Source organism: Cherax quadricarinatus, chromosome 26, assembly GCF_038502225.1.
Source record: "Cherax quadricarinatus isolate ZL_2023a chromosome 26, ASM3850222v1, whole genome shotgun sequence".
NCBI lineage: Eukaryota > Metazoa > Arthropoda > Malacostraca > Decapoda > Parastacidae > Cherax > Cherax quadricarinatus.
The window spans coordinates 1,897,229-1,910,337 of NC_091317.1; the positions used below are offsets into that span (position 1 = coordinate 1,897,229).

At 41.1% G+C, this 13,109-nt stretch overlaps 1 protein-coding gene across 1 annotated transcript in view; it reads right to left on the reverse strand.

Annotated features, from left to right (window-relative positions):
- Window positions 1-7,535, reverse strand: part of stai (stathmin) — a 115,648-nt gene extending 108,113 nt beyond the window's left edge. The window contains exon 1 of the mRNA XM_053780548.2: window positions 7,448-7,535. Within this exon, the coding sequence (XP_053636523.1) occupies window positions 7,448-7,520 (73 nt within the window). The 5' untranslated portion in view covers window positions 7,521-7,535. The remainder of the gene's footprint in view (window positions 1-7,447) is intronic.
- Between the last annotated feature and the right edge of the window lie 5,574 nt (window positions 7,536-13,109).

Sequence of the window (13,109 nt, forward strand, 5' to 3'; positions counted from 1 at the left end):
AGATAAAGTGGCACCCCAGTGTGTTAGATAAAGTGGCACTCCAGTGTGTTAGATAAAGTGGCACTCCAGTGTGTTAGATAAAGTGGCACTCCAGTGTGTTAGATAAAGTGGCACCCCAGTGTGTTAGATAAAGTGGCACTCCAATGTGTTAGATAAAGTGGCACTCCAGTGTGTTAGATAAAGTGGCACTCCAGTGTGAGATAAAGTGGCACTCCAGTGTGTTAGATAAAGTGGCACTCCAGTGTGTTAGATAAAGTGGCACTCCAGTATGTTGGATAAAGTGGCACTCCAGTGTGTTAGATAAAGTGGTACTCCAGTGTTAGATAAAGTGGCACTCTAGTGTGTTAGATAAAGTGGCACTCCAGTGTGTTAAAGTGGCACTCCAGTGTGTTAGATAAAGTGGCACTCCAGTGTGTTAGATAAAGTGGCACCCCAGTGTGTTAGATAAAGTGGCACTCCAGTGTGTTAGATAAAGTGGCACTCGAGTGTGTTAGATAAAGTGGCACTCCAGTGTGTTAGATAAAGTGGCACTCAAGTGTGTTAGATAAAGTGGCACTCCAGTGTGTTAGATAAAGTGGCACTCCAGTGTGTTAGATAAAGTGGCACTCCAGTGTGTTAGATAAAGTGGCACCCCAGTGTGTTATATAAAGTGGCACTCCAGTGTTAGATAAAGTGGCACTCTAATGTGTTAAAGTGTCACTCCAGTTTGTTAGATAAAGTGACACTCCAGTGTGTTAGATAAAGTGGCACTCCAGTGTGTTAGATAAAGTGGCACTCCAGTGTGTTAAATAAAGTGGCACTCCAGTCTGTTAAAGTGGCACTCCAGTGTTAAAGTGGCACTCCAGTGTGTTAAATAGAGTGGCACTCCAGTGTGTTAAAGTGGCACTCCAGTGTGTTAAAGTGGCACTCCAGTGTGTTAAAGTGGCACTCCAGTGTGTTAAAGTGGCACTCCAGTGTGTTAAAGTGGTACTTCAGTGTGTTAAAGTGGCACTCCAGTGTGTTAAAGTGGCACTCCAGTGTGTTAAAGTGGTACTCCAGTGTGTTAGATAAAGTGGCACTCCAGTGTGTTAAAGTGGCACTCCAGTGTGTTAAAGTGGCACTCCAGTGTGTTAAAGTGGCACTCCAGTGTGTTAGATAAAGTGGCACTCCAACGTTAGATAAAGTGGTACTCCAGTGTTTAATAAAATGGTATTCCAATGTGTGTTAAATTGTTACTACAGTGTCTTAGCTAAAGTGGTACTCCAGTGTTAAAGTGGCACTCCAGTGTGTTAAAGAGGTACTCCAGTGTTAGATAAAGTGCGTTAGATAAAGTGGCACCCCAGTGTGTTAGATAAAGTGGCACTCCAGTGTGTTAAAGAGGTACTCCAGTGTTAGATAAAGTGCGTTAGATAAAGTGGCACCCCAGTGTGTTAGATAAAGTGGCACTCCAGTGTGTTAGATAAAGTGGCACTCCAGTGTGTTAGATAAAGTGGCACTCCAGTGTGTTAGATAAAGTGACACTCCAGTGTGTTAGATAAAGTGGCACTCCAGTGTGTTAGATAAAGTGGCACTCGAGTGTGTTAGATAAAGTGGCACCCCAGTGTGTTAGATAAAGTGGCATTCCAGTGTGTTAGATAAAGTGGCAGTCCAGTGTGTTAGATAAAGTGGCACTCCAGTGTGTTGGATAAAGTGGCACTCCAGTGTGTTAGATAAAGTGGTACTCCAGTGTTAAAGTGGCACTCTAGTGTGTTAGATAAAGTGGCACTCCAGTGTGTTAAAGTGGCACTCCAGTGTGTTAGATAAAGTGGCACTCCAGTGTGTTAGATAAAGTGGCACCCCAGTGTGTTAGATAAAGTGGCACTCCAGTGTGTTAGATAAAGTGGCACTCGAGTGTGTTAGATAAAGTGGCACTCCAGTGTTAGATAAAGTGGCACTCGAGTGTGTTAGATAAAGTGGCACTCCAGTGTGTTAGATAAAGTGGCACTCCAGTGTGTTAGATAAAGTGGCACTCCAGTGTGTGTTATGTTATATAAAGTGGCACTCCAGTGTGTTATATAAAGTGGCACTCCAGTGTTAGATAAAGTGGCACTCTAGTGTGTTAAAGTGGCACTCCAGTGTGTTAAATAAAGTGGTACTCCAGTGTTAAATAAACTGGCACTCCAGTGTGTTAAATAAAGTGTCACTCCAGTTTGTTAAATAAAGTGGCACTCCAGTGTGTTAGATAAAGTGGCACTCCAGTGTGTTAGATAAAGTGGCACTCCAGTGTGTTAAATAAAGTGGCACTCCAGTCTGTTAAAGTGGCACTCCAGTGTTAAAGTGGCACTCCAGTGTGTTAAATAGAGTGGCACTCCAGTGTGTTAAAGTGGCACTCCAGTGTGTTAAAGTGGCACTCCAGTGTGTTAAAGTGGCACTCCAGTGTGTTAAAGTGGTACTTCAATGTGTTAAAGTGGCACTCCAGTGTGTTAAAGTGGCACTCCAGTGTGTTAAAGTGGTACTCCAGTGTGTTAGATAAAGTGGCACTCCAGTGTGTTAAAGTGGCACTCCAGTGTGTTAAAGTGGCACTCCAGTGTGTTAAAGTGGCACTCCAGTGTGTTAGATAAAGTGGCACTCCAACGTTAGATAAAGTGGTATTCCAGTGTTTGATAAAATGGTATTCCAATGTGTGTTAAATTGTTACTACAGCGTCTTAGCTAAAGTGGTACTCCAGTGTTAAAGTGGCACTCCAGTGTGTTAAAGAGGTACTCCAGTGTTAGATAAAGTAGTACTCTATTGTTAAAGTGGTACTCAGTGTTAAAGTGGTATTTCGATGTGTTGAAGTGGTACTTCAGTGTGTTAAAGTGGTACTCCAATGTTAAAGTGGCACTCCAGTGTGTTAAGGTGGTACTCCAGTGTTAAAGTGGTACTCCAATGTTAAAGTGGTACTCCAGTGTTAAAGTGGTACTCCAATGTTAAAGTGGTACTCGTGTTAAAGTGGTATTCCAGTGTGTTAAAGTGGTACTCCAGTGTCAAAGTGGTACTTCAGTGTTAAAGTGGTACTACTGTGTTAAAGTGGTACTTCAATGTTAAAGTGGTACTTCAGTGTTAAACTGGTACTTCAGTGTTAAAGTGGTACTTAAGTGTTAAAGTGGTACTACTGTGTTAAAGTGGTACTCCAGTGTGTTAGATAAAGTGGTACTGGAGTGTCAGTTTAGACAAAGTGGCGTTTATTTGTTGACACATCTAGGAGAACCATCACTGACTTTGACGAGGATATAGAAACAGTGATGTCGCTATGAATTCCTCAATACAAAAAACTTGAACCTGTGAGGACACTGCCACTCCATCTATGGTGTATATTGTAATTTCATTCTGTATTTTTCTTTGTAACAATTCACGTAAATCAACGTGATACCATTGGGCTTCAGTAAACAACATTTTTAACCTATAATATCACAATTATTTAACCTCATTTTATTAACGTAATATAAATAAATAATTTAAATTCTTATAACAGTGTTTCACGTACATCCATAGATAATAAAAAGCTTGACCAAGCAAGTCAGGTCTCCCACACACTCGCCGTCACACTAGTAATGGCGACACCACCAACGTTCAATATATGTGATTTTAGTTACCTAGGTTGAACCGACTGTCCAATTATTATTATACTATGTAGTATGTATCATTACCTGGAGTTTACCTGGAGAGAGTTCCGGGGGTCAACGCCCCCGCGGCCTGGTCTGTGACCAGGCCTCATGGTGGATCAGGGCCTGATCAACCAGGTTGTTACTGCTGGCTGCACGCAATCCAATGTACGAGCCACAGCCCAGCTGGCCAGGTACCGACTTTAGGTGCTTGTCCAGTGCCTGCTTGAGGACAGCCAGGGGTTTATTGGTAATCCCCCTTATGTATGCTGGGAGGCAGTTGAACAGTCTTGGGCCCCTGACTCTTATTGTGTTGTCTCTTAACGTGCTAGTGACACCCCTGCTTTTCATTGAGGGGATGTTGCATCGTCTGCCGAGTCTTTTGCTTTCGTAGTGAGTGATTTTCGTGTGCAAATTTGGTACTAGTCCCTCTAGGATTTTCCAGGTGTATATAATCATGTATCTCTCCCGCCTGCGTTCCAGCCAGTACAGGTTCAGGAACTTCAAGCGCTCCCAGTAATTGAGGTGTTTTATCTCCGTTATGCGTGCCGTGAAGGTTCTCTGTACATTTTCTAAGTCAGCAATTTCACCTGCCTTGAAAGGTGCTGTTAGTGTGCAGCAATATTCCAGTCTTGATAGAACAAGCGACCTGAAGAGTGTCATCATGGGCTTGGCATCCCTAGTTTTGAAGGTTCTCATTATCTATCCTGTCATTTTTCTAGCAGATGCGATTGATACAATGTTATGGTCCTTGAAGGTGAGATCCTCCGACATGATCACTCCCAGGACTGACGTTAGTTTTTTGCTCTATTTTGTGGCTGGAATTTGTTGTATACTCTGATGAAGTTTTAGTTTCCTCATGTTTACCATATCGGAGTAATCGAAATTTCTCATGGTTGAACTTCATATTGTTTTCTGCAGCCCATTGAAAGATTTGGTTGATGTCCGCCTGGAGCCTTGCAGTGTCTGCAATGGAAGACGCTGTCATGCAGATTCGGGTGTCATCTGCAAAGGAAGACACGGTGGTGTGGCTGACATCCTTATCTATGCCAGATATGAGGATAAGAAACAAGATGAAAGCGAGTACTGTGCCTTGCGGAACAGCTTTTCACCGTAGCCGCCTCAGACTTTACTCTGTTGACTACTACTCTTTGTGTTCTGTTTGTGAGGAAATTCTAGATCCATCTACCAACTTTTCCTGTTATTCCTTTAGCACGCATTTTGTGCGCTATTACGCCATGGTCACACTTGTCGAAGGCTTTTGCAAAGTCTGTGTATATTACATCTGCATTCTTTTTGTCTTCTAGTGCATCTAGGACCTTGTCGTAGTGATCCAGTAGTTAGGGCAGACAGGAGCGACCTGCTCTAAACCCATGTTGCCCTGGGTTGTGTAACTGATGGGTATCTAGATGGGTGGCGGTCTTGCTTCTTAGGACCCTTTCAAAGAGTTTTATGATATGGGATGTTAGTGTTATCGGTCTGTAGTTCTTTGCTGTTGCTTTACTGCCCCCTTTGTGGACTGGGGCTATGTCTATTGTTTTTAGTAACTGGGACGACCCCTGTGTCCATGCTCCCTCTCCATAGGATGTTAAAAGCACGTGACAGGGGCTTGCAGTTCTTGATGAACACGGAGTTCCATGAATCTAGCCCTGGGGCAGAGTGCATGGACATGTCATTTATCGCCTGTTCGAAGTCATTTGGCGTCAGGATAACATCAGATAGGCTTGTGTTTACCAAATTCTGTGGCTCTCTCATAAAAAAATCATTTAAATCTTCGACTCTCAGTCCGGTTAGTGGCTTGCTAAAAACTGAGTCATATTGGAACTTGAGTAGCTCACTCATTTCCTTGCTGTCATTTGTGTAGGACCCATCTTGTTTAAGTAGGGGCCCAATACTGGATATTGTTCTCGACTCTGATTTGGCATAAGAAAATAAATACTTTGGGTTTCTTTCGATTTCATTTATGGCTTTTAGTTTTTCCCGCGATTCCTGACTCCTATAAGATTCGTTATAGTCTTACATTATTATATAAAAAAAATATTAAACCTTCCGCTGGAATAACTCATGGATAGTGTGTATACACTGAGAGATGTGACTCAGATATGCACTTAGTTTAATTCCAGTTACAAGGAATAAAATGTTTTCTTGCTAGTTACGTACAGGTGAAATGCAACCTTCATGTAGCGTTTCATGATCCTCGTGCAACTGATAGATTTTCAACCCAGCACACCAACCAACACCTAAAAGAAAGCTGTCAGTCAAGCCCTGAACATAGGAAAAGCTAAAAAAAAAAATAATGGTTTCTCGTGGTTTTACGGATAATTTAGTTGTTTTATTACTCAGCGAAGTGTTTTCTTTCTAGAGGAAATGATGGGCTGCCTGACTTTCACTGTTGCGGGACACACCCAAACGCACCTTCAATATATCTACCTGTTCATGGTTCCTGGGATCATTTTCCCCGCTGCCCGGTCTCACACCAAGCCTTTACAAAAAAATATTACAGGATTAGTAACGATTAAGAAAAACTGAAACGTAAAGGCAAGTGTATACTGAATGTACGTTAAGTAGAAAATGGTAAAATACAATATACGGACTTAGTTCTATAGCAACATGTAAAACCAATTTTCCCGTCACCATTATGCACCGGCATCTAAAGTCATTACCTGATGAGCCGGGCTGTAGTTCTTACGTCGGTTTACGTGCAGCCAGCAGTAATAATCTGGTTGATCAGACCCTGATCCACCACGAGGCCTGGTCTCAGATCGGCCCGTGGGGGCGTTGACCCCCGAAACCCTCTCCAGGTATATTCCAGGAGTGGTGTATGTCTCTCAGTGTAGATGCATGGAGAGGTTAATCACTATTCTAGAGATGAAAGTATTCTTCACTGGTGATGAGCAGGTTACAAGCAGCATTAATAACCCTCGTGTAGTCGACAGGCTCTAAACTCCAATAGCCGTCTCCTGTCACCATATATTATGCCCATATATATATATATATATATATATATATATATATATATATATATATATATATATATATATATATATATATATATATATATATATATATATATATATATATATATATATATATATTGAGAAAATAGCACATGTAAGTTTCATTGGAGCGAAACTGAATCGATCAAAAAAAATATGTGGCTCTTAGCTCAGTGACAACGTTAGTTGACTGTTGTGGCTCCCATGCTAAACAGTGGTTAACAAACATAACGACTAAGCACTACTGATGTGTCTGGTGTATGCGGAACCAATTATATGAAAGATAAACACGGAGAAATTTAATCACTGGAGCAACAGAACATAACAAATATGGCACATAGGCACAAGGCAACTCAGCAGTTCTCCAGCATGTCAGGCAAGCACACAGGCAGCTAGACAAGCAGGTAGGCTAGACATTCAGACAAACAAAAAGGGAGGTATTCAGGAATTCAGGTAAGCATAAACAACATTCCGGCAGGCAAGCAGGCAGCCAGGTAGACAAACGAGCAGGCAGATAAGCAAGGAGGTATGCATGTACTCAGGTAAGCAGATAGGTAGACAGTTTAGGCCGGCAAACAGGTAGGTAAGCAGGCAGGTAGTCAGACAATCAAGGAAGCCAGCAGTTAAGCAGGTAAGCAGTCGAACAAGGAAGCAAAACCGAGAGGTAGGGAAAACAGTCTGGCGAGGAAACGATCAAGCTCCCAGGAAAGTAAGCAAGCAAGGAAGCAAGAAGGCACTCAGGAAAGCAGGCAGTCAAGAATGCAAGCAGGAAGGAAGGCAAACACGCAAGCAAGCAAATAAGTAGACAGGAAAGCAGACAGGCAAGCAGGAAACACTGGCATCTCTTACCCAGAGGCTGTGTGGTGGCAGGTCGCGGCTCCAGAAATCGATTGTGTGCTCCTTTACGCCCCAGGCCGACCATCCCTCCTCCTCCCACCTTCCATCGTGGGCAAGCACACTTCTTCCTTTTCCCTCCAGGTCCCCCTTATTGCAACTTGTGTATTACTTTCCGTAGTTTATATTTCATACTTCCATGTTACTGCTGTTACTTGGTGAGTATTTTTTAAGAATTTTATAAATTATTGTGGTATCTGGGGCATAATTTGAAATCGCAGGTGCATAATTTACATTATTACAGTTGATTCTTTTTTAATTTCTTCCCAACTGCCATCCTGGGCCTTGTCCCACAAATCCATGAATATTATAATCAAGTGAAATTAAACGTCTGGTATATTTTACACAATTCATGTCACACTTTAACCTCGCCAAAATACTACGAGACACATGTTCAATGAAACTTTTATTAGCTAACGTTTCATTCACCAGGAACTTGATCAGTCAAATGGAGCTTTATCAACTCATATCACTGACAAAGTTCCTGGTAAGGGTAACATCTAGTAATTTTTTTGTATATACATATGTCGATATAGGTTGGTTGGTGAGCCAGGTTTAAAGCCTATTGCCCACACACGGCTCATTAATGGCTATATATCACCTGCCCACCACCGGTCAAGAATATTCCAGCACCTAATGTAGGTATTAAATAAAATTCTGTCTCTCTATACTAATAGATATACGCCTTTCGGTGTATATGTGAATTTCTTTTCTTCCTACAGAGTATTTATAACATTTTTCAAGAACCTCGAAATATGTTCGGAGAAACTAATGTATTTTTTTTATTTAATTTGGCTTCATAACCTCACTACAGTTGACCATTATTATATTGTTATTATTGTTATTATATTCGCAAAAAACTTTGCTACACTTGTACATGTACTATATTAAATTTAAATTACGAAACCTTTGAGCATTTACTGTTGTATTTTTTAATGCAGTTTTGTCCACATGCAATTACAGTAGAGATAGAAATATACACAGTAAATTTTGCAACGAAATTGCTTGATTATTTATGTGATGGTGTTGAATGTATTTAAGAAAGTTATGTTTTGACACAAAATTTGTCTGTTGAGAGTTAAGACAGTTTGAACTTTGGAACATTTACCACTGACTTAACTTGTTAAGGGCTGCCTTGATGCTAGTGAAAAGTTCTTGATCCGTGAAATTGGAGCTATTCTGCCCTTCCTCGGATAAAACCTGATTACTTCCCCATTCCCAACCGCTGTCTGACCCCTATGGGTTTAGCGGTTTCCCATGAATATAATTATAATGAATCCTGATAGAATGACGATGACAGTCTCATTATCATATTACATTCATAAAGAGGCTAAAGATGATAGCTTGAGACCCACTTAATGTGCCGTCTTGTATTCAATGGCAACGTTAGCTTCTACGAGGATCAATATCATATTAAGATAATGGAGCAAGGTACAGTCTATTAGAAATTACCTCCCTGAGTCAGGTTAGATATTAAGGCTTAAGGCCTATTGACTATTAGGCTCAATACGTCGTTGTGTACCTTATTTAGGTAAGTCATACTATGAACAGAGGTACTTGTACATTGGTAATTGTCGTATCACCCTTAAATATTTACAGTACATATATGATTATTATGTACAAAAATCACATTTTATGACTTTATTCCAACTTTCAAGTATACTTTAATACAGCAAACTGTGTATGTGCTCTGAGTAGTATGCTTCTTCATACATGTACTTAATATCCTCCTGAGTTAGGTGATTTTTTTTACAAGCCAAGAGCTGTTATTTTAGCACTATCTAGAGGCTAGGATAACATCCAGGTATCTATTTACTTTTAGGCAGACCGTGCAAAATATACCCAATGAAAAATAGGGGTGTATACTAAGAGATAACTGGATACATATAAAGGAACCAAGAGTTTCCAACATCCTCCCTTCATACATGAGGGAAATTGCCAAGAGTCCCTTAGCTGTCTTTAAGGGGAACCTTGATAAGGGTCTCAAATCAAGTCCTGATTCGCCGGGCTGTGGTATGTTGGATTGCATACCTGGAGGGTGTTTTGGGGGTCAACGCCCCTGCAGCCCAGTCTATGATCAGGCCTCGCGGTGGATCAAGGCCTGAAGAACCAGGTGTTATCGCTGGCCTCACGCAGACCGACGTACCAACTACAGCCCGACTGGACAGATACTGACTTTAGGTTCCTGTCCAGCTCTCTCTTGAAGACAGCCAGGGGTCTATTGGTAATCCCCCTTATGTATGCTGGGAAGCAGTGCTAATAGCTTGATTGACAAGGTCGTCAATCAGGCTGTTGGTCTATAAGTAAACTACAAGTACAGGTAAGTAAACAGGGGCAGCAGGTATACATAGACTTGTCCATAATCTCGACCCCTACCGAAATTATCCCTGAGTCCTTTGGTTGTAAGCCAGAGGCTCTACCACTGAGCTACGATATGAAGGTAGGCCTATTTATTCAGATGGTTAGCCAGTGTATACCGGTAGGAAAATTTAAAAAAAATGCAGTGACGAAGGTAAAAGGACCGAAACGTTTCCAGTAAATGTCCTAGTGCTTTCATTTTGTACTTTACTCACATTTCGCATCTTTTTTCCCAGTGCCTGTCGGTATGACATCATTTTTACCTACTTGACAGTGAGAGCTATCGTATTTCAAGGATATAAGGAAGGGGAGAGGTTAGTTTTGTTTAGGTTTAATAATTTAGTTCTATGCAACAGCTGCTAACACATCCTTGTATGAAACATCAGTATCACATTCCGCTGTAACTTTTAAGTCCATATTTTTTTTCATTTTTATTACTTTTCTCCACACGAAAGAAAGCATTCACCTGAGTTATTAGATTAACGCTGGTGTTGTAAAAAATAGGTGGGTCATAAAGGTTGCATTTCATCTGTACATTAACGTCAAAAATACTTTAATTCCTAATGTAGAGATTAAAAATCTCTCGGTGTATATACAGTGAGAAATATACTCCTTTGTATGTGGGTGGTTAATTAATGGCGTTTAAAGCCTATAGACTACACCAGGGTCAGCGAGGCTGCATATTACCTTCTCCACCAGACAGGAGTACTTTAATCTCTAAAAAAGTACACCCTCTGGATATATGTGCTGAAATACTCCTTTCGGTGTATATATCCTGTCTATACCCTGAGTAGTCTCATTCCTTGCACAGTTGATCATCTGATCTATTTGTTACATGTAGAAGTTCAGAGATGAACTTAACAATAAAGATAAAGTGTTTAATATTTATGCAATATACTACATAAACTATACTTTTAGTCCATTTTTAAGATAGTTCTTCATTGAAAACCCATTTTTAATTTAAAAGTTGCAATTGTAGCTCCTGAGACCCTGTCAATATAAATCTATGTGGTGTGCTTTAAAGCGCAGCCTTGAGAGAACGAGGCTAAAAATCGATGTCTGCGGAGCAGCCGGCTGCACCAGTGTCTAGCTAGGCGGGGCGGGGACCTGTACTGGTGCCAAGCTGGCCCTCTTACTCCCACACCCCACCTCACTTCATCCAGGAGAGGTGAAGGTGTTGTCACTCAGATATAAGAATATGAGAGAAAAAAAGTGCAATGAAACCACCCTCTTGGTTCATAATATGATGGCAGGTCCCCACTCACCCATTCCCACTCATGTATCTGTCTGACCCACCCTTAAAGCCACCAGACTTGGTTACCAAGCGCTTCTGTCTCGTGATAAATACCCGTAAATATATCCACTTAAACATTGAGGATTATCACTTTTTTTTCCTTAAGAATATGACCTTAAAATATCGAAGGCAAATAACTTTTACCTCTCAAAGGGACGTTACCAAGGGAACAGATTTTAGCATATACTTTCTAATTCCGACAATCTATATCTAATCGACACTTAAAATAATGTTACAATTTATCCTGATATCGGTAATGATAAACTCAAGATCCTGCTACATTTTTTTTTGACAGGATCTAACTCCATGCCTGTTACAAACACTTACAGAAAAGTAAGAGTTCATAGCGAACTAACTCAGTAGATAGCAAAAGATTATCTTCTCGGAAAACATAATTTTAATACTTCTGCTGCATCAAATTTTGGGTTCATACCTAATTAAATTTAATAAGTCAGGTTTCTGCTCCAAAGGATAACTTAAATTGATTTAAAAATGCCTGATGTGGATTCCCTGGCCAATATTAGTTGGCTTCCATAGGGTATTCCTAGGATAATAACCTTACCAATGTCTTCTCCAGCAGTCGAGTCTGGCTAGAGCTGACAACGAAGGGTGCAGTCAGCTGTTGTCTGGCTGGTCTGGGGCCGGGGGGCAGGGATTTCCTGCGGCTGGGAGACAGGGATGACCTGGGGCTAGGGGCTGGGCTGGTCCTGGCCGGGGGCAGGGCTGGTGCTGTCTGCTCCAGCCAGTCAACTCTCCGGGAACTTGAAGAAAGGAATAGGAGTAACACTATCCTTGAACCAGCCCTCATTCTCATATGAAATGTTGATATTTAACATTTAAAGAGTTAAAATCGTAGCTATATTGCTATATTAACAAAACAGAGCTTAACTCTTATGGGCCATTTTACTTGTAGTATTTTGGGTAGGTTAGTCAGTATGGCCCCTTCATGAAGGTGCCTTGATGATGAAAGAGGGCTCTTGATACAAAGAATTTTGGTTATCCACCCGCTTCTCGGATCAAATTCCCAGTGGCTGTATGACCCATTACCTACGTACCTGGAGTCTACCTGAAGGGCATTTCGGGGATCAACGCCCCCGCGGCCCGGTCCACGACCAGGCCTCCCGGTGGATCAGGGCCTGATCAACGAGGCTGTTACTGCTGGTCGCACGCAATCCAACGTACGAACCACAGCCCGGCTGATCCGGCACCGTCTTTAGGTATCTGTCCATCTCCCTCTTGAAGACAACCAGGGGTCTACCGGTAATGCCCCTTATTGATGGTGCGAGGCTGTTGAACAGGTGTAGATTATGATATATCTCTCTCGCCTGCGCTCCAGTGAGTACAAGTCAAGTGCTTCCAGGCTCTCCCAGTAGTTAAGGGTTTTGATGGAACTTATACGTACAGTAAAGGTTCTCTGTACATTCTCTAATTCTGCAATTTCACCTGCCTTGAATGGGGATGTTAATGTACAGCAGTATTCCAGCCTGGAGAGAATAAGTGATTTAAAAAGGATTATCATTGGCTTAGCATCTCTTGTCTTGAATGTTCTCATTATCCATCCTATCAGTTTCCTCACAGATGCGATAGTGGCATTGTTGTGGTCCTTGAAGGTTACAAGTTTAGCGCTTACCCATTCTAATAATAACTGCTGCGTGGTCCGAATAGTGCAGAAAGGAGACTCAGTTTCTAATGCTGTTGAAAATGTTAAGCGTAACAGAGGAGGTATTCACAAGTTATCAGCTGAAAACTAATCTTCCAATCTCTTCAATAGCAATAGCAAATTAGAACATACACAGCCCAAAACTATTTAAAATCATCCACTAAAACACCAGTTTTGAAAGTTTAAAGCCATAATTTAGAGACATTTTCTTATGGCTTATCTTAGTTAATTACCATTATTATTATTATTATTATTATTATTATTATTATTATTATTATTATTATTATTATTATTATTATTATTAT